Genomic DNA, 25144 nt, shown 5'->3' on the forward strand with positions numbered 1-25144 from the left:
GCCAGTAATTCCTTCTCCCCAACAGGATAGTTCATTTTGGGAGGTGTTAGGAGTCTGGAGAAGTATGATACTGGGTGAAGGGGATCTGTTAAAGAGGTCCTTTGCGACAAAACAGAGCCTATAGCATATTCTGAGGCATCCACTTCTAATACGAATTGCGATTTAGTGTTGGGTAAGTGGAGAACAGGGGAGGTGACAAATAGGGATTTGAGATGGTCAAACGCTGATTGAGTCTGGTAGTTCCAGATGAAATGGGTTTTTGACTTAGTCAAATTGGTAAGAGGTTTAGCTATGGTGGCAAAATTATGGATAAAGCATCTATAAAAATGGGCAAAGCCCAGAAACCGTTGACCCTCTTTCACTGTAGTAGGTGTTGGCCATAAGGTAATAGCTGAAATTTTGTTGTCTTCCATCTTAATTTGACTTTCACTAATACGGTAACCAAGGAAGGAGACTTCCTTAACGTTGTTAAATAAGCATTTTTCTAATTTAACGTAGAGTCTGTGTGTTCGCAACCTGGATAAGACAAGCCTAACATGGGTAACGTGTTCAGTAATGTTTGATGAATAAATCAAGATGTCGTCAAGATAGACAACAAGGAAAGTGTCTAGTATGTCCCGGAAAATGTCATTTATCAAATTTTGGAATGTCGCCGGTGCATTGCAGAGTCCGAATGGCATAACAGTATACTCATAGAGACCATACCTGGTCCTAAATGCAGTCAGCCATTCGTCACCGGCCCTTATTCTTACAAGGTTATAGGCACCCCTTAGATCTAACTTGGTGAAAATCGTTGCGCCACGTGACGTAACCTCTCGATCAATTCTGGGATGAGAGGCAATGGGTACCTATTCTTTTTGGTACGTTTGTTCAATTCCCGGTAATCTATAATCGGGCATAAGGACCCATCCTTGTTTTTAACAAAAAATATACCTGCACCAGCGGGCGATGTAGAGGGACGGATAAAACCCTTTTTTAAGTTATAACTGATATATGTTTTTAGGTACTGTAGTTCAGGTCTGGAGAGTGGATAAATATGGTCATAAGGTATTGTTGCTCCAGGGAGCAGGTCTATGGGACAATCATAGGGCCTATGAGGGGGTAGTGATTCGGCCTCTGTCTTGTTGAACACATCTGTAAAATCTGAATATTGTGTAGGAATGGAGGAAGAAGTTATAGCGAATAGATTGTGGTTAGGGAAACATGTGGTGGTACAGTACTGAGAAGGAAGTGAGAGTCTCCCAGTGAAAAGTGGGTTGATGGAGTTGTAGCCAAGTGATACCCAGAACAATAGGATAAATAGGAGATGGTATAATATCGAACGTGATTGATTCGGTATGGCCAGAAGGAGATGTGACAAGTAGTGGGACGGTTTGTTGTGAAACTGCGCCAGAAGCTAAATGAGAACCATCAATAACTTTGAGAGGCAGTGGTGTGCTTTTAAACAGAAAAGGTATTTTATTATTTTTGACCAAATCAACATCTATGAAGTTGGCGCAAGCGCCTGTATCGATGATGGCGTTACTGCTGAGCCTGTGATGATCCCACTGTAAGAGCAATGGTAAGGTAAGATAAGAAGATTGTTTTGTTTTAGCATACAAACAATGTTTGTTGCTGAGTGTCTTACCTAGTTTCTGTTTCAGGAGTAGTGGACACTCTTTAACAATATGGTCAGTTGCTGCACAATACATGCACAGATTAAGATTGCACCATCTGGTTTTCTCTTGTGGGTTAAGGGGACTCCTTAAGAAGCTTATATCTATGGGTTGGTCAAGAGAAGTACTAGAAGTAGGTGGTATTGGAAGCAACCTGCGTGTTGGGAGACTGGAGGAACCCTTTTCTTGTTTCCTCTCTCTGAGTCTGCGGTCAATAGTGATGGACAGGGAGTAAAAATCCTCTAAGCTATCCGGTATGCCGGTTCTGGATAATTCGTCTTTGATCTCTTTGGAAAGACCTAACCGGTATTGATTTTTGAGGGAGACCTCATTCCAGAGGGAGTCTCTAGCCCATATCTTAAAGCGGGTTACTTCTAAGTTTGCTTTCTGCTGTAATTTGTCGATACGGGTCGTAATAGAGGCTGGACATGGCCTTAAGGAAGGCATCCAGGGAATTAAGTATAGGATCCTGGGACTCATAAAAACAGTCAGCCCAAGCCCGGGGCACCCCTCTTAGATAGGAGAGGATTGTGATTACCTTGGATCTATCAGTAGGATAGGTTCTAGGCCTTTGCTCAAAGAGTAGGAGACTGGCGTTTCTAAATTGTCTATAGGTGGAGCAGTCACCAGAAAATTTTTCTGGATATGAGACCTGTGGTTCTGCCTGATGATCAGACCCAGCATTTTTAGAGGATAAGACTTCCCTAAGGCAAGCCTTGAGACTCTGGTTTTCCACCTGTAGGTCTCTAAATGCCTGAGTTAAATTGTCTAAACGCTGGTTCAGGCTAAGCAACTGTGGGGTCACATCTGAATGCTCCATGTCTGTATAGTATAGGCTGGTTTATTATGTCAAGATACCAGAGGTAGCTATTCCTAAACTGCTTGTTGTCAGTGGATATGTACAATAAACTTATCTGAGAGTGTGACAAATAAATAAGTCAGTTTGCTAGCAAGGAAACATAAACTTAATTACTTGTTATTATGTAGCATTTTGAGTGAAACCAATTCATATCAGAAGTATTAATGGCTTGTAATATGGAAAAGGCAAAAACTCTGATGAAACAATACAAATATCTCTGGTCTGATAAGGATGTAGCCTTTCACAGTACAATCAGAAAGTGGTTGTGGAAGCCAGAGCAGTTAACCGGAAGTTACTCTAGGAATTTAACAGCTTGAGACACCTTAGGAACATGCATATAATATATCACTATGTAGCAGGTAGTTTGATACAACAGATGGTAGATATACACACTATACTGAACCTGATTCCCTGCTGGAGAGAGCTGGTGAGATGAGGCTGAAAACAGATTAGCTGCAGCGGTTACAATGGTAAGCTGAGTCTTTAGAACCAGCCCTGGAGGGGTGTCGCTACGTTTGCTCTTAGTGTTCCAGGGAGCGGTAAATCTGCGTGAAGAGAGCTGCAGTGTGAGCCTGCAGACGGAGATGCCGTCACACTACCTGCTTGCGACGGCTTCAGTGTTAGTATCCTAGATTCTTGATCGTAGGATAAGCTGTAATGTAGGAGAATAACTTTAGGATTACAAAGCACAAGGATTTAGCTGGAGAGGTGTATTCATAAACATTTAAATAAACCAGCAATGACAGTTTGCAGAATGAAGGATTTATAATCAAACAGGAAGTCGAATTAAGAGTAAATGTGGTATTGCTAGATGTCTGGAAAACAGGTAAGGTAGAATGATGAGACAGGTGGTTCATGACAGATATACACATTCATATACATCTGTATCTTCCATCCAGCCACTGAGAATGAAGTTTCTTCCTTACTATTAGACATGTGCATAGCAAAAAAATTTGTTTCGTTTCGGATCGATTCGGATTTTTTCGAATTTCGGTTCGGAGTGATTCGAATTCGGAAAAATTTGAATCGATTCGGTTCGGATTTGTTTCGGATTCATTCGGATTCGAATAAATTCGGTTCGGATTTGTTTCAGATTCATTCGGATTCGAATAAATTCGGCTGGATTCGGTTTGGTTCGGAAATTCAGAATTTCGGTAAGTGTTAAGTGGGATTAGACTAGTATTATGTACTGTACATTAGGTGTAACCCATAGCAGAGTGATATAACCTAATATACTGTACAATACTAGTGTAATCCATGGCCATCCGAATCTACCGAATAAATCCGAAGTTATTCAGATTTATTCGGTAGATTCGGCACTATTTTAATTCGGAGATTCGGTTCGATCCGAATCTCCGAATTTGCTGAATTTTCCAAATTTCTGAATTGAACCAAACCGAATCGCACATGTCTACTTACTATCTTCCTCACGCCTCACTACCTGCCCACTCAACCCTATCCCTTCCCATCTTATACCCTCCTTATCTTCCACCCTCACTCCTGCTCTTACCCACATCTTCAACCTATCTCTCTCTACCGGCTCATTCCCATCTTCTTTCAAACACGCAAAAGTCACTCCCATACTCAAAAAACCCTCCCTCGACCCTAATTCTCCTGAAAGCTACTGCCCCATATCACTGCTTCCACTAACATCAAAACTCCTTGAAAAACTAGTTTATAATTGCCTAACCCACTTCCTGTCCGCCAACTCCTTGCTTGACCCACTGCAATCCGGATTCCGCCCAAAACACTCAACTGAGACTGCCCTCACTAAGGTCACAAACGATCTTCTCTCTGCTAAAAATATTGGCCACTACTCTATACTCATCTTACTTGACCTCTCAGCTGCCTTCGACACAGTTGACCACCCCCTCCTCCTACAGACCCTTAGCTCTTTTGGCCTCTGTGACACTGCTCTTTCCTGGATTCACTCCAATCTTTCTCACAGGTCTTTTTCTGTGCGACTCCTCCTCTCCTATGCCTCTGTCTGTTGGAGTACCTCAAGGATCTTTTCTGGGTCCTCTACTCTTCTCCATCTATACTTCTTCGCTGGGTAAACTTATCAACAGTTATGGCTTCAAATATCACCTCTATGCTGATGACACCCAGATCTACCTCTCCACCCCTGCTCTCTCTCCCTCTGTTCTCTCTCATGTCAGCAACTGCTTATCTGGTATTTCTTCCTGGATGGCCTCTCACCACCTAAAGATTAACTTGTCCAAGACTGAGCTCCTTCTTATCCCATCCTCAAGCTCTACGCCGACTTCTGACTTCTCTATCCCTGTTGACGGCATCACCATTTCCCCATCACCCCAAGTCCGCTGCCTCGGAGTCACACTTGACTCAAACCTATCCTTTGTCCCCCATATCCAATCGCTTTCTACATCCTGCCGCAATCATCTATGCAATATTTCCAAAATTCGCCCTTTTCTGAGCGCTGACACCACAAAGCAAATAATCCACTCCCTTGTTATCTCCCAACTTGACTACTGCAATAACCTACTCGCTGGCCTTCCTCTTTCCCATCTTTCCCCCCTTCAATCCATCCTAAATGCCTCTGCCAGGCTGATCCACCTTTCCCGTCAATCTGTATCTGCTGCACCTCTCTGTGAGTCCCTTCATTGGCTCCCCATTCACAGCAGAATCAAATTCAAAATTCTCACCCTTACATACAAAACTCTCACCAACGCCGCTCCCCTCTACCTATCCTCTCTAATACACAAGTATACTCCAGCCCGTCCACTAAGATCCAACAATGACCTGCTCCTTGCATCCGCAACTATCACCTCCTCTCATGCTAGACTGCAGGACTTCTGTCGTGCAGCACCTACCATCTAGAACACTCTCCCTCGCGCTGTCAGGCTTTGCCCTAATCTTTCTTCCTTTAAATGTTCCCTGAAGACTTTTCTGTTCATGGAAGCCTACCACCCAACTCAATAATAAATTAATTTCACTTACCTAACATTTTCCTCATCTAACTCTGTATTAACATCTTTCTCAATCTTGCAGTCCTCACCTCCTGTTTCTCAACCTCCTACCCTTCTAGATTGTAAGTTCCCACGGGAATAGGGCCCTCAATCCCTCCTGTATGTGTTTGTAAATTTTGTCCTGTATCTTACAAGTCTTGTATTGTTTTATTTAAATGAATTGTATCCATGGACAGCGCTGCGGAATATGTTGGCGCTTAATAAATAAAGTATAATAATAATAATAATAAATATATATGTAGATGTAAATATGTGTATGTATGTATAAATACATATGTATATACTGTATATATATCTATACTATAATTGCGTTTGTAATGTCCGTCACCGACGGTGGATTCTTTCACCACCCTGCCATTTTCAGAATTCACCTGGATGCAGCTTCGCTGTACCCATGTGAATTATTTTGTCCTCACGTTGCCAACATTCCATTGAGGATGCGTGCGCAACTGCCGACAGCGACGGACATTACAAACAATTATAGTATAGATATATATATATATATATTTGAATAGCCAATAGAATTTCACTTGCTCTCATCCTATTGGCTGATTTGAACAGACAATAGGATTTGAGTAGCTCTAATTCTATTGGCTGATTTAAATTGGAAGAATTCAGGGGACGCCATCTTTAATCGCGTACCTTGAATTCACTATTCAGTGTACGGCAGAGATCATACGAAGAGCATCTTCTATGCTCCATGGCTCCGCAGTCGCCGGTCTTCAGTTCCAGGGTCACTGGTCTTCAGCTCCGCGGTCATCGGTCTTCAGTCTTCATCTCCGCTCCGTGCAGGATGTTCCTGGAAGAAGAAGAGGTTGCGCTTGGAAGAAGACTTCACCGCCTGGAACAGGACCTTCTCCGCCGGGCTTCAGGAACGGTGAGTAGCAACATCAGTGTTAGACTTAGGTTTTTTTAAGTTTTTTTTAGGGGGTGTTGTTTTATTAAGATTAGGGATGGGCAGTAAAAGAGCTAAATGCCCTTTTAAGGGCAAAGCCCAAACAAATGCCCTTTTCAGGGCAATGGGTAGTTTAGGTTTTTTAGTGTTAGGTTCTTTTATTTTGGGGGGTGGGGGGGTTTACTGTTAGGTGGGACTTTGTGTATTTTTTGTAAAAGAGCTGATTATCTTGGGGCAATGCCCTGCAAAATGCCCTTTTAAGGACTACTGGTAGTTTATTCTTAGAGTAGGGGTTGTTTTTTATTTGGGGGGGCTTTTTTATTTTCATAGGGATTAGGATTAATTTTTGTATTTTAGATAATGTGTTTATTTTTTCTGTAGTTCTATTTTTATTTTTTGTATTTACAACACATAGACTTACCAACTAATATATATATATATATATATATATATATATATATATATACTGTGTGTATATATATATATATATATATATAGTATATGTATACATGTGTTTTTTATTTTTATATGTGTATAAATGTATATACATTACATTGTTCTTCACATAGTGGAAATGTTCTATTTATCTATTTATTTCTATATAGATATTCCTATTTATATCTATATATACCTATACAGGGGGCAAAAAAGTATTTAGTCAGCCACCAATTGTGCAAGTTGTCCCACTTGAGAAGATGAGAGAGGCCTGTAATTTTCATCATAGGTATACCTCAACTATGAGAGACAAAATGTGGAAACAAATTCAGACAATCACATTGTCTGATTTGGAAAGAATTTATTTGCATATTATGGTGGAAAATAAGTATTTGGTCACCTACAAACAAGCAAGATTTCTGGCTCTCACAGACCTGTATCTTCTTCTTTAAGAGGCTCCTCTGTCCTCCACTCATTACCTGTATTAATGGCACCTGTTTGAACTTGTTATCAGTATAAAAGACACCTGTCCACAACCTCAAACAGTCACACTCCAAACTCCACTATGGTGGAGCTGTCGAAGGACACCAGAAACAAAATTGTAGACCTGCACCAGCCTGGGAAGACTGAATCTACAATAGGCAAGCAGCTTGGTGTGAAGAAATCAACTGTTGGAGCAATAATTAGAAAATGGAAGACATACAAGACCACTGATAATCTCCCTCGATCTGGGGCTCCACGCAAGATCTCACCCCGTGGGGTCAAAAGGATCACAAGAACGGTGAGCAAACATCCCAGAACCACATGGGGGGACCTAGTGAATGACCTGCAGAGAGCTGGGACCAACGTAATAAAGGTTACCATCAGTAACACACTACGCCGCCAGGGACTCAGATCCTGCAGTGTCAGACCTGTCCCCCTGCTTAAGCCAGTATATGTCCTGGCCCATCTGAAGTATGCTAGAGAGCATTTGGATGATCCAGAAGCGGATTGGGAGAATGTCATATGGTCAGATGAAACCAAAGTAGAACTGTTTGGTAGAAACACAACTTATCGTGTTTGGAGGAGAGAGAATGCTGAGTTGCAACCAAAGAACACCATACCTACTGTGAAGCATGGGGGTGGCAACATCATGCTTTGGGGCTGTTTCTCTGCAAAGGGAACAGAACAACTGATCCGTGTACATGAAAGAATGAATGGGGCCATGTATCGTGAGATTTTGAGTGCAAACCTCCTTCCATCAGCAAGGGCATTGAAGATGAAACGTGGCTGGGTCTTTCAGCATGACAATGATCCCAAACACACCACCCGGGCAATGAAGGAGTGGCTTCGTAAGAAGCATTTCAAGGTCCTGGAGTGGCCTAGCCAGTCTCCAGATCTCAAACCTTTGGAGGGAGTTGAAAGTCTGTGTTGCCCAGCGACAGCCATAAAACATCACTGCTCTAGAGGAGATCTGCATGCAGGAATGGGCCAACATACCAGCAACAGTGTGTGACAACCTTGTGAAGACTTACAGAAAACATTTGACCTCTGTCATTGCCAACAAAGGATATATAACAAAGTATTGAGATGAACTTTTGATATTGACCAAATACTTATTTTCCACCATTATTTGCAAATAAATTCTTTCTAAATCAGACAATGTGATTGTCTGGATTTGTTTCCACATTTTGTCTCTCATAGTTGAGGTATACTTATGATGAGAATTACAGGCCTCTCTCATCTTCTTAAGTGGGAGAACTTGCACAAATGGTGGCTGACTAAATACTTTTTTGCCCCACTGTATATATGTATAGATATATATTTTACAAAAAATACCCCTCACATTTTTGTAAATATTTTATTATATCTTTTCATGTGACAACACTGAAGAAATGACACTTTGCTACAATGTAAAGTAGTGAGTGTACAGCCTGTATAACAGTGTACATTTGCTGTCCCCTCAAAATAACTCAACACACAGCCATTAATGTCTAAACCGTTGGCAACAAAAGTGAGTACACCCCTAAGTGGAAATGTCCAAATTGGGCCCAAAGTGTCAATATTTTATGTGGCCACCATTATTTTCCAGCACTGACTTAACCCTCTTGGGCATAGAGTTCGCCAGAGCTTCACAGGTTACCACTGGAGTCCTCTTCCACACCTCCATGACGACATCACAGAGCTGGTGGATGTTAGAGACCTTGCGCTCCCCCACCTTCTGTTTGAGGATGCCCCACAGATGCTCAATAGGGTTTAGGTCTGGAGACATGCTTGGCCAATCCATCACCTTTACCCTCAGCTTCTTTAGCAAGGCAGTGGTCATCTTAGAGGTGTGTTTGGGGTCGTTATCATGTTGGAATACTGCCCTGGGGCCCAGTTTCCGAAGGGAGGGGATCATGCTCTGCTTCAGTATGTCACAGTACATGTTGGCATTCATGGTTCCCTCAATGAACTGTAGTTCCCCAGTGCCGGCAGCACTCATGCAGGCCCAGACCATGACACTCCCATCACCATGCTTGACTGTAGGCAAGACACACTTGTCTTTGTACTCCTCACCTGGTTGCCGCCACACACGCTTGACACCATCTGAACCAAATAAGTTTATCTTGGTCTCATCAGACCACAGGACATGGTTCCAGTAATCCATGTCCTGTGGTCTGCTTGTCTTCAGCAAACTGTTTGCAGGCTTTCTTGTGCATCATCTTTAGAAGAGGCTTCCTTTTGGAACGACATTCAGACCAATTTGATGCAGTGTGTGGCATATGGTATGATTACTGACAGACTGCCCCCCCACCCCTTCAACCTTTGCAGCAATGCTGACAGCACTCATACTATTTCCCAAAGACAATCTCTGGATATGATGCTGAGCACATGCACTCAACTTCTTTGGTCGACCCTGGCAAGGCCTGTTCTGAGTGGAACCTGTCCTGTGAAACCGCTGTATGGTCTTGCCCACCGTGCTGCAGCTCAGCTTCAGGGTCTTGGCAATCTTCTTATAGCCTAGGCCCTCTTTATGTAGAGCAATAATTCTTTTTTTCAGATCCTCAGAGAGTTCTTTGCCATGAGGTGCCATGTTGAACTTCCAGTGACCAGTATGAGAGAGTGTGAGAGCGATAACACCAAATTTAACACACCTGCTCCCCATTCACACCTGAGACCTTGTAACACTAACGAGTCACATGACACGGGGAGGGAAAATGGCTCATTGGGCCCGATTTGGACATTTCCACTTAGAGGTGTACTCACTTTTGTTGCCAACAGTTTAGACATTAATGGCTGTATGTTGAGTTATTTTGAGGGGACAGCAAATTTACACTGTTATACAGGCTGTACTCTCACGACTTTACATTGTAGCAAAGTGTCATTTCTTCAGTGTTGTCACATGAAAAGTTATAATAAAATATTTACAAATATGTAAGGGGTGTGCTCACTTTTGTGTGATACTGTATATATATATATATATATATATATATATATATATATATATATATACTTACTCACAGAAATGCGTATTACGGTCAGTCCAGAGCCAAAATACCAGGCAATTCCTCTCTGAACCAGGAACACAGCAACCACAGAAAATCTTTTCTGCCTTCACTGGGTCTCGTCAGTGATGTGTAGCCATATTCCTCTAAGCACACTGAGCAAGGAGTCCACGTATGGTTGCCTCTTTTTCCCTTCTGGAGACTAAATACACAAAGAAGAAAATGCACTCACAGGAACGAGCAACTAGTTCAATAACATTGTTAGTCTGTTCTATGGGGATTTACCTTCATTGGCCTTCATTGGGCCTCGTCAGTGAGATGTAGCCATATTCCTCTAAGCTTCTATATGAAGAACATTGGAATCTAAAATATTTATAACTAACTTTGGTTTAGCACAGTTAGTCTAATGCGTGTCGGGAGAATAAGTTAATGTGGTCGCGATATCTGACATCCTAAAGTTAGTGTAAGTCGGCTTTCGCACAAAAAAATTATCTTTTAACTTGTAATATGCGCACTAACCCGCGTGAGTTACAAGTTTACTTCGTCAGTGTATGCTTGCGAATGAAAGAGCTAAATAGTGTGCCACTTATAATCTTGCACTTTGTATATTAATATCTATAAATAGCTGTCTAGATTGCCTACCATTGGTTTGTGTCTCCCTCTGTTCCTATAGCTGCTTTCTCTGGCTATAACAATAGCTTCTGTTTTCCGGTTGTCTTTACACTTTATCAATATCCACATTGCACAGAGTTCCTGTTACCCTATTAATAATGTTTGAGATAAGCAGTTTTATGAGGGCCTAGAGTACAGCAGCTGTGATCAGTAACAGGTCAAATCTACACAGTTACTTAAATATTTGACTAGTTAATTATTGTATATAGGGAAATAGGTCTGTTGTTTTAATGGCCTGCTTGTCATTCAAAATTGTTTCTTTACAATATGTTTTTAAAGATTTTTGTTTGTTTTCTTTTGTTTTAGTGCCCACCTAATCTCCGTAAACAAGATGGATATGCATGTGACTCTAATCAGGTGAAGTAAAAAAAAAGGATTCCTTTCACATCCTATTTTGTACATGATCATACCAATTGCTATGTTGATCCTGTGGGGAAAAACTTGGTTGTAATTAGTTTTAATAAACAAGATAATAGTCATTCACATTTGATGTGCAGCAGGCCTGTCATATATAAATGAATAAGTTTCCTGGGACACGCCCCACTAGCTTGCTCTCTCCAGGCTCTCCAGGCTCTGTAATTTGTATGTAATTCTATGCAGTATTTTCTAAAGCCCAGTCATCTTCTCATTATTTTTTGAATAGGCTTCATGGGATAACCTAGGAATTGGTAGGACTGGGGGCCGTACCACTATGAGTGAATCTAGATGGCTTAAAACAATATCAAAATACACTCAAACTAACCTTCTTAAAGGGACAGTCCACACCAGATTTTTTGTTGTTTAAAAAGAAAGATAATCCCTTTATTACCCATTCCCTAGTTTTGCATAACCAACACAGTTATAATAATACACGTTTTACCTCTGTAATTATCTTATATCTAAGCTTCTGCTGACTGCCCCCTTATTTCAGTTCTTTTGACAGACATGCAGTTTAGCCAATCAGTGCTCACTCCTAGGTCACTTTACGTGCATGAGCTCAATGTTATCTATATGAAACATGTGAACTAATGCCCTCTAGTGGTCAAAATGTATTCAGATTAGAGGCAGTCTTCAAGGTCTAAGAAATTAGCATATGAACCTCCTAGGTTTAGCTTTCAACTAAGAATACCAAGAGAACAAAGCAAAATTGGTGATAAAAGTAAATTGGGAAGTTGTTTAAAATTGCATGCTCTATTTAAATCATGAAAAAAAATTGGACTTGGCTGTCCCTTTAAGTACAATTTAAAATAGTAGTGTTGATAATATTATTCATAATGAACCATTATTATGTGTATATACAAAGGAATAGAAGGCTGTTTAAACTCATGACATTCTTTGAAATGTATAAAGTGCTTAAATACTCTAGATGGGACCCACAGGTGGAAATGTCAATTATGTTACATATTATTTAATGTCTGAATTTGTTAGTAAGTTTGGAAATAAAATGCAAAATTTAGAATTTATTCATTTAATTTAAAAATGTTGTTAAATATCAGGTTTTATTATAGAGAGTGACAAAATTCATCTTTTAATTAACCTTTTTTCACTTACTTAAAAATGTTGTGCTGAAAACTTCTCCATTGTTCCTTTGGAAAGGGCTGAAGGCAAAGATGCCTTTGGCTCTTTCCACTGCCCTCCATATATATGTTCCTATGCATTACTCCTATATCAGCTCTGAATTGGCTGTGAATAACCTCTGGACAAATGAATTTTTATCTAAATGAGTTAGAAGGCATATTACCCTGTCAAACAATGATGCTGTTGAACTTATTAATCATATTATTACAATATATTTTCTCAAGTTTAGAAAACAGGAGCTATAAAAATGCCAACTATTTCTTTCGATTTCTTAAACCTTTTAGGAAACCAAAGGAAATAACTGCAAACAATATGCAACTTCAAAAACTATTCTTTCTAGATCTATTTTAGCAATATTGCCAAGAGTAATGTGATTAAAGGGACATGAAACTAAAAAAATATATTTCATGATTCAGATAGAGCATACAATTATAAACAACCTTCCAATTTACTTATATTATCTAATTTGCTTCATTCTCTTGGTATCCTTTGCTGAAAAACATATATTGATAGGCTCAGGAGCTTGGAGCTAGCTGCTGATTGGTGGCTGAACTTGTATGCCACTTTTCATTGGCTTACAAATGTGTTTAGCTAGCTTCTAGGAGTTCATTGCTGCTGCTTCAATAAAAGACACCAAGAGAAAAGAGAATGAAGCAAAACAGAAATAAATTGGAAAGTTGTTTAAAAATGTATAATCTATCTGAATCATGAAAGAAAAATGTTGGGTTTCATGACCCTTTAATATTGTGATTTTAGTATATTCAGTAGCATTCTATACAATCATCTTACTGAGCATGTTTACTTATTGCTTCCAATACTTGTTTTTAAAAAATGTTGTCCTATTTAGCTACAAAACCCCAAATCTATCAAAATGTATAGGTTTTTCAACTATGATATTAAAGGCTGCTCCTGTCTATATATCATGACCTCTTATAAACAGTTCATCCTCTCCTAAATATTAGTTGTTTTTTGCTTTATTTTGTCTTTTGTCCATCAAACATTGTCATCTGCACAGTTTCACTTAATTGTATGTGCATGTACCCACACCACATACACGTGCACATGCTCACACTGCAACATACACACATGCACACACATTTGCTTTACAGATTCTTATTTATCCCTCTAAGGCTCAGTGTCCTAGATGTGCACCTCTGGTTGCCTCCATCAACTTTAGGGAGACAAAATCCCAGTTGAGTGCTTCTCTTTTCTGTTTATTGTGTATACAATCTATAAATGATCATCTTGTTATAATAGACATTCATCCTGTTATAATAGACATTCATCCTGTTATAATAGACATTCCATCCTAATATAAATGCATGTATCACACATTGCTATGTTTTGGTAAATACTGGTTTAAGTCATTTTCTTTAAATATGTCCAGTGCTTTATAAGTGAGCAAAGAGTTCTGGGAAATGGCTTTTAATTTGTTCAGCTTTTTTGGTAGCGCCCACTTGAAAGTTGTTCAGGGCATTTAGCAATCTTTACATTATCCCTGCTGAGCTTTTCAGTTTAGAGAAGATCAGCTTTCTGTAAGGGATTACGCCATTTTTCTCACCTTTGTAAATAAATGACCATTTGCCAGGAAGTCAGCATAGTCACAAAAGGCTACACAGAGATGATAATAATAAATATGTATTTTAGGGACGCTGTTACAACGGTGAATGCAAAACGAGAGACAATCAATGCAAACACATCTGGGGAAACAGTAAGTTTTACAGCAAATTGTCTATAAATATATATTATTAGCATTTTGTTAAGTATTTATATTTGTATTGTAGTTTAGCGCTATACATTTTTACTTACTTTGAGGTGTTTTTCTTTTGCCTTGTGATTACAAGGTTACAATTTTAATATAATTTGTAGAATATTTGACTTATTATTGAATTATATCAGAAACAAAAATACAACTGCAAAATACTAGGCGTTTCTAATCTCAATGCCAAATTAGAAAACCCAAGAAGTATATTTTTGCTTTGTATGGCCCTGTCAATAAAACGTAGCCATGACAAGATTATTTTAAAAAATATTTTGTATATTTGCTGAACATTTGACCTTTGTTTTTGCAAAAAAAAGTAAATGTTCCTTTTATCTAATACATAATTTTATTATAGAGTGTTCCATTTGATTAGCAGCATTTTACAAACTTCACAATCAGTTTGGTTTCACCCAATATAATAAGCAATAGTCCTATGCACAAGAGATATAGCCAACACCTGATATATTTCCTCTTAACAATTTATTTTAATTTTATAATAATAATTAGCAAAATTACATGAATTTCAACATTTAAACACATGGAATGTAGGAGAGGGGTTTTGACTTCAAATGGACATGAAACCCATTTTTTTTCTTTCATGATCCAGATAGATCATGCCATGCTAAACAACTTTCTAATTTACTTCCAAATTTACTACATTCTCTTGATATCTTTTTTTGAAAAGCTCAGGAGTGTGGCTGGAGAACTATGTCACAACAGTTTTGCAAGAATGTTATCCATTTGCAAGACCACTAGATGGCAGCACTACTTCCTGACATGTAGTGCTTCAGACAACTACCTAGATATCTCTTTAACAAAGAATATCATGGGAATGAAGCCAATCTGATAATATAAGTACATTGGAAACTTTTTTCTGTCTAAATCACAGAATCATTTTTTGGGGGTTTCATGTTCCTTAAATCAATAACTGAGAAAAATATTAGTGGAGTTAGTGCAGTACAAAGCCCTAAGAAACAGGTTTTGTATTTGATGTTGGGTTTTGTAATAATTTAAATGGCCTCAGAAAAAAATTGTATTTCAATCCACACCTTGTATTTACTGATAGTACTCAGTTTTAAATGTAACCAGGGAATACACTTTAATACTAGAGTGTTTGGGTTAAACTGTAACTTTGACTTGCTTACTTGAGTTTTTCTATTGATGATTTGTCCAAGTTCTCATTTTCTGTTTCTGTAGAGGCTGCTGGCTCAGACAAGTTTTGTTATGAAAAGCTGAACACTGAAGGCACAGAGAAAGGAAACTGTGGAAAGGATGGAGATCGCTGGATTCAGTGCAGTAAACAGTAGGTTTACAAAATAATGATGAGGTTATTATATCATAGATTTTATAAAAGCTGGAAACAAATAAAAGTATCCATGCTAAATTTTAAGATTTTATTTTTCCTTATTTCTCTGCTCTGTTATTGTAAACTGATATAATGCAGGAATGCCAAGAAAACCATAAGGGGTCTTTTTTTCTGTAAGATTGAAGTATACAACATTCTTTTTCATGAGTAACTTTGTCACCACTAAGCGTGTTAGGGAAATCAGTTTCAAGTGAAAAAAAGGAAATGACTCTAAAGGCAAGTGAAGGATAGTATGGATGAAGTAGGTGAAGAATGGTCTTTTATTGGCCAACTCCAGTTCAAACTTTATACTCTCAGGTTCAAGCCCCATCGATAATTAGTCTAAATACCAGTAACTTCAGTATTAACTATTATTAATCAGTTGCTGTTTATTAGTTAAGTTCAAGACTATGGGATAAATTTAATAACCAGCGAATGCTGCTTCCTCCGCCCAATGTTTCCAGGTAAGAAGCAGCTGCCTTTCAGGTGGCAGACTGCAGTCATCCTGATCAGATACGATCGGATGATTGACACCCCCTGCTAGCGGCCAATTGGCCACGAATATGCAGGGGGCGGCATTGCACAAGCATTTAACAAGAAATGCTTGTGCAATATTAAATGCCGACAGCGTATGCTGTTGGCATTTAGCGATGTCGGGCGGACATGATTCACTACAGCGAATCATGTCTGCCCGACATTTGATAAATTAACCCTTATGTGTACATGCACTATGTCACCATTAAGTAGACAAGAGCTTTAAAAAAAATATTAACTATTATTAAGAAAATAATAATGGTAGGAGAAAGCAGGAGAATCACTTTTTTTTCTTAAAGATAACAAGGATGACCCATGGGGTATTTTGATATTTACAAAAATGGAGTCCATTAGGAAAGAACAGTTCTCTATCATAAAACATCAAATCAATCTATATCAAGATATATTAAGGGCTGTTTTTTATAGGATTTTAAAGAACACCTTTAACCACATGAATAAACAGTAGTCACATCATAGAAGAAGCTATAATAATATATACATTTTAACATTTTTATAGTGACCAGAGTCAGAACAACACAAAATAAAATATTTGTTTTTAATGGAAAAATATAAAAAAATATATTGTAAAGTTAAGCAGCCAGTGAAATATTAGTTCCAACACAGCAGCTACAGTATGTTATTCCCTTTTTAAAAAGTCTCCTCTGTATTAGTTATAAGATTTTGAAGCTTTCTAGTCACAAACCTTTTAATCCTGGCAGCCGCTCCAGCACTTCCTCCGCCCGTCGCAAGCCATCTTCGCGGGTCCAAAATGACGAATCCGGCTTCCTCCAATCACAGCGTTGCATCAGGCCAAGATTCCCCCGGGGGGAAAGCTGTGATTAGAGGAAGCCTGATTTGTCTTTTCTGACGTCTGCAGAGGCTTCCGACGGCCGGGGGAATCGCTGGAGCGGCATTCAGGATTAAAAGGTAAGTTTTTGAAGAAAACAGTGAAATGTCAATTTTGATGAATTAAAGTGCCCTTGTTTTTAATAGGTTTATTAAAAACCGGGCACTAATTCATCAAAATAGAACTTCACTTTAAACTGAATTTAACAGTGTTTTGCATATATACTTTACAAGTACATTATCATAATTAATAATAATAGCATTAACTATAACATAAAATAATATGGAGCTGATGCTAATAGGAAAACAAATAAATACATTACAGGAGATGATCTGTTTAAATATAAAATGGTCTTTCATTCTATATTTAGAATATTTAAATTTTATACTCATTGTTTACATTTTGCTTTGGAATCAACTGGTTTTTAAAGTTACTAGTTACTTTTTTAGCGTGGAATTAATTGAGGTTTGTCTAGAGTTAAAATATTGGTAATCATTTAAAAGTATTTGTGTATCTCCTTTATCCAATCTCAATGATGCCTTTATGGTAGTTTTAAATTTAATACTAATGAGTTATGCATCTTTTTATCTTTCAGTGATGTATTTTGTGGTTTCTTGCTGTGTGCAAATGTATCCAAAATTCCTCGAATTGGCGAGTTACGAGGAGATACGCTACCAACACTCATTAATCACCAAGGAAGGGTAGTGGACTGCAGGTAACCAAGGCGTATATAGAATTGTGTGTGATGTAGTGCTGAAAATGGCAAAAGTTAGGGATCTTATCCAGATAAGCCCCGCCAAAAAGGTAACCCCCGCCACCCAACAAAGATAATAAAAAGGCAGCCAAACTTCCTACACAGCAGTTTGTTCCAGTCCGCAGCTTCAGGTGTTTTATCCCTTTACTTGTGTGGGCAGATAACCAAAACGTTTTGCTTCAATCCCAGTCTCCAAATATCTGTGTTAATAAGGTCATTGTATACGAATGTTGCTTTACTCAGGTGTCATAGGTATTAAAAGTGGTACAGGACTGATCTACTCCCCCGGCAGCTGCAGAGTCGTTTATGATAAGAAATATGTTGTATGTAACGATACCACAGAATGGAGGAAAAGACAAGAGAGACAGTCTGGTCTCCCTGTATGTCACACTGATGTGATTTGTATGCAGTGATAGTATGATTAAGCCGTGCACTTTATGAAGCAATCAGAGTATCTCACTGTCTTTCTGGGAAGTGTCTAAAGAGCGATAATTTAACACGTCCCGCCCCTTACATAAAAACATAACATAAATAAATGTAAAAACATTTAAAATATTAATGGAATTGTCTGCTGCTCATACTTACTCAAATATAGTCTAATGCAAACACCTGGGTGTGTCTAGTTTTATTATTAGTACTCTGGTTTTATTATTGCGCTACCTGGTGATTTCTCCGCTACTCGGTCGCTTGTGCTCTTATGGCGCAGGTCAAGGTTGCGTGCATGCATTGCGTGCGTGCATAATATTCAAAGTGGCGGGGCTTAACTTTTCGCGCGTGCACTTTTTTTATTAGTGGCGGGGCTTATCTGGAAAAGATCTAAAGTTAGTGTAAAAAGACTGGAACAATGGAAATGTTCTCAGCGTTGTTCTATGCACCAGTATAAAATGACTCTATAGTGGCACTGTCAGTTGGTCTGGTGAATTTGTAACTTACATCCATCTCTTAAATGGGATATTCTTCCATCTGAATATCACAACACAATTTCTGGTTCTCTGTGAGTTACCTCATATCAGCTGCTCTGTTAGATGTTACATGAAATGTTTAATTATATTGTGCTGTACAATGAACTACAGAGCTTCATTCACCTCATAGACATCTTCTGCATTATACTTGCTTCTAAGAGTAATGCCACAGAAAATAACAAGTTCATATTTACTAGAAAAAACAATCGCCTAGATTACGAGTTGTGCGTTAGGGTTAAAAAGCAGCGTTGGCCGGTCCCAACGCTGCTTTTTAACGCCCGCTGGTATTACGAGTCTTGAAATGACAGGCTCACCGCTTTTTTGGCCTAAAGTGAGCGATAGACCCTCTCCTGTCAAGCCTGGTACCGCATTTAAAAGTCAGTAGTTAAGAGTTTTACACTACAACGCCGTAGCATAAAACTCTTAACTAAAGTGCTAAAAAGTAAACTAACACCCATAAACTACCCATAAACTACCTATTAACCCCTAAACCGAGGCCCCCCACATCGCAAACACAAAAATAAATATTTTAACCCCTAATCTGCCGAACCGGACATCGCCGCCACTAGAATAAATATATTAACCCCTAAACCGCCGCACTCCCGCCTCGCAAACACTAGTTAAATATTATTAACCCCTAATTAATCTGCCGTCCCTAACATCGCCGCTACCTACCTACATTTATTAACCCCTAATCTGCTGCCCACAACGTCGCCGCCACTATATTAAATGTATTAACCCCTAAACCTAAGTCTAACCCTAACCCCCCCAACTTAAATATAATTACAATACATCTAAATAAAATTACTACAATTACCTAAATAATTCCTATTTAAAACTAAATACTTGCCTATAAAATAAACACTAATGGCTAGATTTAGAGTTTTGTCGGTAAGGACCCGCGTAGCTAACGCTGGCTTTTTTCTGGCCGCACCATAAAAATAACTCTGGTATTGAGAGTCCACATAAAGGCTGCGTTAGGCTCCAAAAAAGGAGCGTACAGCATATTTAACGCAGCTTCAACTCTCGATACCAGAGTTGCTTACGGACGCGGCCAGCCTCAAAAACGTGCTCGTGCATGATTCCCCCATAGGAAACAATGGGGCTGTTTGAGCTGAAAAAAAACCTAACACCTGCAAAAAAGCCGCGTTCAGCTCCTAACGCAGCCCCATTGTTTGCTATGGGGAAACACTTCCTACGTCTGCACCTAACACCCTAACATGTACCCCGAGTCTAAACACCCCTAGCCTTACACTTATTAACCCCTAATCTGCCGCCCCCGCTATCGCTGACCCCTGCATATTATTTTTAACCCCTAATCTGCCGCTCCGTAAACCGCTGCTACTTACATTATCCTTATGTACCCCTAATCTGCTGCCCCGAACACAGCCGACCCCTATATTATATTTATTAACCCCTAATCTGCCCCCCACAACGTCGCCTCCACCTGCCTACACTTATTAACCCCTAATCTACCGAGCGGACCGCACCGCTACTATAATAAAGTTATTAACCCCTAATCCGCCTCACTAACCCTATAATAAATAGTATTAACCCCTAATCTGCCCTCCCTAACATCGCCGACACCTAACTTCAATTATTAACCCCTAATCTGCCGACCGGAGCTCACCGCTATTCTAATAAATGTATTAACCCCTAAAGCTAAGTCTAACCCTAACACTAACACCCCCCTAACTTAAATATAATTTAAATCTAACGAAATTAATTAACTCTTATTAAATAAATTATTCCTATTTAAAGCTAAATACTTACCTGTAAAATAAATCCTAATATAGCTACAATATAAATTATAATTATATTATAGCTATTTTAGGATTAATATTTATTTTACAGGTAACTTTGTATTTATTTTAACCAGGTACAATAGCTATTAAATAGTTAAGAACTATTTAATAGCTAAAATAGTTAAAATAATTACAAAATTACCTGTAAAATAAATCCTAACCTAAGTTACAATTAAACCTAACACTATACTATCATTAAATTAATTAAATAAAATACCTACAATTACCTACAATTAAACCTAACACTACACTATCAATACATTAATTAAATACAATACCTACAAATAACTACAATGAAATAAACTAACTAAAGTACAAAAAATAAAAAAGAACTAAGTTACAAAAAATAAAAAAATATTTACAAACATAAGAAAAATATTACAACAATTTTAAACTAATTACACCTACTCTAAGCCCTCTAATAAAATAACAAAGCCCCCCAAAATAAAAAAATGCCCTACCCTATTCTAAATTACTAAAGTTCAAAGCTCTTTTACCTTACCAGCCCTGAACAGGGCCCTTTGCGGGGCATGCCCCAAGAAGTTCAGCTCTTTTGCCTGTAAAAAAAAACATACAATACCCCCCCCCAACATTACAACCCACCACCCACATACCCCTAATCTAACCCAAACCCCCCTTAAATAAACCTAACACTAAGCCCCTGAAGATCATCCTACCTTGTCTTCACCTCACCGGGTATCACCGATCGGTCCTGGCTCCAAAATCTTCATCCAACCCAAGCGGGGGCTTGCGATCCATCATCCGGTGGCTGAAGAGGTCCAGAAGAGGCTCCAAAGTCTTCATCCTATCCGGGAAGAAGAGTAGATCCGGACCGTCAACCATCATCTTCCAAGCGGCATCTTCTATCTTCATCCGATGAGGACCGGCTCCATCCTGAAGACCTCCACCGCGGACCCATCTTCATCCGGCGATGTCCAACTGAAGAATGACGGTTCCTTTAAGGGACGTCATCCAAGATGGCGTCCCTCGAATTCCGATTGGCTGATAGGATTCTATCAGCCAATCGGAATTAAGGTAGGAATATTCTGATTGGCTGATGGAATCAGCCAATCAGAATCAAGATCAATCCGATTGGCTGATCCAATCAGCCAATCAGATTGAGCTCGCATTCTATTGGCTGATCGGAACAGCCAATAGAATGCGAGCTCAATCTGATTGGCTGATTTTCCTACCTTAATTCCGATTCCTATCAGCCAATCGGAATTCGAGGGACGCCATCTTGGATGACGTCCCTTAAAGGAACCGTCATTCGTCGGAAAGTCGTCGGTGAAGATGGATGTTCCGCGTCGGCGGGATGAACATGGATCCGGAAGAAAGAAGATTGAAGATGCCGCTTGATAGAAGACTTCAGCCGGATCATGGACCTCTTCAGCTCCCGCTTGGATGAAAACTTCAGTTGGATCATGGACATCTTCAGCCCCCCGCTTGGGCTTGGATCAAGACATCGGAGGAGCTCTTCTGGATCGATCGGTGAACCCGGCGTGGTGAAGATGAGGTAGGAAGATCTTCAGGGGCTTAGTGTTAGGTTTATTTAAGGGGGGTTTGGGTTAGATTAGGGGTATGTGGGTGGTGGGTTGTAATGTTGGGGGGGGGTATTGTATGTTTTTTTTTACAGGCAAAAGAGCTGAATTCTTTGGGGCATGCCCCGCAAATGGCCCTTTTCAGGGCTGGTAAGGTAAAAGAGCTTTGAAATTTTTTAATTTAGAATAGGGTAGGGCATTTTTTTATTTTGGGGGGCTTTGTTATTTTATTGGGGGGCTTAGAGTAGGTGTAATTAGTTTAAAATTGTTGTAATATTTTTCTAATGTTTGTAAATATTTTTTTATTTTTTGTAACTTAGTTCTTTTTTATTTTTTGTACTTTAGTTAGTTTATTTCATTGTATTTATTTGTAGGTATTGTATTTAATTAATTTATTGAAAGTGTAGTGTTAGGTTTAATTGTAGATAATTGTAGGTATTGTATTTAATTAATTTATTGATAGTGTAGTGTTAGGTTTAATTGTAACTTAGGTTAGGATTTATTTTACAGGTAATTTTGTAATTATTTTAACTAGGTAACTATTAAATAGTTATTAACTATTTAATAGCTATTGTACCTGGTTAATATAATTACAAAGTTGCCTGTAAAATAAATATTAATCCTAAAATAGCTACAATATAATTATAATTTATATTGTAGCTATATTAGGGTTTATTTTACAGGTAAGTATTTAGCTTTAAATAGGAATAATTTATTTAATAATAGTTAATTTATTTAGTTAGATTTAAATTATATTTAAGTTAGGGGGGTGTTAGGGTAAGAGTTAGACTTAGCTTTAGGGGTTAATACATTTATTAAAGTAGCAGTGAGATCCGGTCGGCAGATTAGGGGTTAATTATTGTAGGTAGGTGGAGGCGACGTTGTGGGGGGCAGATTAGGGGTTAATAAATATAATATAGGGGTCGGCGGTGTTAGGGGCAGCAGATTAGGGGTACATAGGTATAATGTAGGTTGCGGTGGTGTACGGAGCGGCAGATTAGGGGTTAATAATAATATGCAGGTGTCAGCGATAGCGGGGGCGGCAGATTAGGGGTTAATAAATATAACATAGTGGTCGGTGATGTTAGGGGCAGCAGATTAGGGGTACATAGTGATAACGTAGCTGGCGGCGGTGTACGGAGCAGCAGATTAGGGGTTAATAATAATATTCAGGGGTCAGCGATACCGGGGGCAGCAGATTAGGGGTTAATAAGTGTAAGGTTAGGGGTGTTTAGACTCGGGGTACATGTTAGAGTGTTAGGTGCAGACTTAGGAAGTGTTTCCCCATAGGAAACAATGTAGCTACGTTAGGAGCTGAACGCTGCTTTTTTTTCAGCTCAAACAGCCCCATTGTTTCCTATGGGGAAATCGTGCACGAGCACGTTTTTGAAGCTGGCCGCATCCGTAAGCAACGCTGGTATCTAGAGTTGCAGTGGCGGTAAATATGCTCTACGCTCCCTTTTTGGAGCCTAACGCAGCCCTTCTGTGAACTCTAAATACCAGCGGTATTTAAAAGGTGCGGGAGAAAAAAAGCCAGCGTAGCTAACACACCCCTTTGGCCTCCAAACTCTAAATCTAGGCCTAAGAAAGCTAATTTGGTTATAACACAGGGACATGAAACCCAAAGTTTTTTTCATGATTCATATAGAGTATACATTTAAAATCAAACAAAAAAACCTTTATAATATCACATTTATTTCTCTTGGTATTCTTTTTTGAAAATCAGGTAGGTAGCTTAAAAGCATTCCTGCAAAACTGCTGCCATATAGTGTTCTACGGACCTGCTTGCTATCTGCCTTTATTTTTTTTATTTTTATTTTTTAAAAATACCGTAAGAACAATGTACAGACTTGCAATCCTTTAGAAAAATGTATCTAATGATTTATCTTCAAAAATCCCCCTAATGCTAAAAGCATAGCAATAAATACATATTTCATCGGGGGGGCGGAGCAAGCCAAGCATCTGAACGGCCGCACACTGTAAGAGCTCTGCTCTTATGCTACATATAATTGATAACTAGAATGCTCAGTATGGCCCAAAATATTATTACATTGTGACTAGTGAGCTGGAGACCAGTGCCTCAGGGTCCAGGGAAGAAGAGTGGACTTAAAATTACTGCCCGGACCATTATTTCCCCACCCGCTGTATACACGCTGCCCGTTTGGAGAGCGGCCATCTTAAGGACTGTGTGGAACTCAGTTACAAGCGAGGGAAGCATTTATATCGCAAATAGCTTACTTAACTCAATCCCATGATGGCGACCAATGTAGAAGCCGTGCTACAACTATTGGCCAACAAGATGGAAAGTCAGTTTAATACTCTAAGGAAAATCCTCAGAGACGACCAGTGTCCTGCTTCCGTAGGAGAAACTGAATGCCTACATGTACAAACCTCCTACAGATTGCGAGGTGTCTCTGGGGGAGAAGAGCTTCCAGCAGGAGAATGGGAGAAACTAGCTTTCTCAGATGAGCAGCGGATTAGTAACGCTCTATGGAACCTAACTGAGAGACGCACAGGAAGAGAGCTGTCTTTGATGGAGGATCTAGAACCAGAGCCACACGACCTACAGAAAAATCAGCTACTTCAAGCCTATATGAATGCGGAGACCCAGGTGCCGAGGAGTTTTTTACTATTAATACCCGGTACAGGCATTAGAGAGGAATTCCCTATAAGTGAGCATACTCTCTTTACAAGTAAAATTGCGCGGATCTGGAAGACTCTGGCGGGAGATGTGGCCAGCCCTCCGATGTGCCGATCTAACCCGCTTTCACCAAAATACCTTCTCAGCAGCAGGTCCCAACCTTGGAGACGCCGGTCCTCAAACTCCTCACTAACAACGGGAGGTACTCCTTTAGCAGCGTTCTACAGCTCCCTTACCTCGATCCTATCGCTAAGCTACCTTAAGACTGGCATCGGATAAATACCCCTCTTTAACTAACTTTCTTTGGGGGACTCTCTGTGTTAAAAACAACAATCCCCATAGATACTATCAGAATGCATCTGACTATTATACATATTAATAGTTTGCACAAAGTTATTTAGATTAGGTTATGTTCTGACGCTCCTT

At 39.3% G+C, this 25144-nt stretch overlaps 1 protein-coding gene across 1 annotated transcript in view; it reads left to right on the forward strand.

The window, feature by feature from the left end:
* ADAM23 (ADAM metallopeptidase domain 23) overlaps positions 1-25144 on the forward strand; it is a 292223-nt gene that overhangs the window by 221220 nt on the left and 45859 nt on the right. The window contains exons 19-22 of the mRNA XM_053698649.1: positions 11277-11327; positions 14175-14238; positions 15487-15592; positions 17611-17730. Of these exons, the coding sequence (XP_053554624.1) occupies positions 11277-11327; positions 14175-14238; positions 15487-15592; positions 17611-17730 (341 nt within the window). The remainder of the gene's footprint in view (positions 1-11276; positions 11328-14174; positions 14239-15486; positions 15593-17610; positions 17731-25144) is intronic.

This window comes from Bombina bombina, chromosome 1 (genome assembly GCF_027579735.1).
Source record: "Bombina bombina isolate aBomBom1 chromosome 1, aBomBom1.pri, whole genome shotgun sequence".
NCBI lineage: Eukaryota > Metazoa > Chordata > Amphibia > Anura > Bombinatoridae > Bombina > Bombina bombina.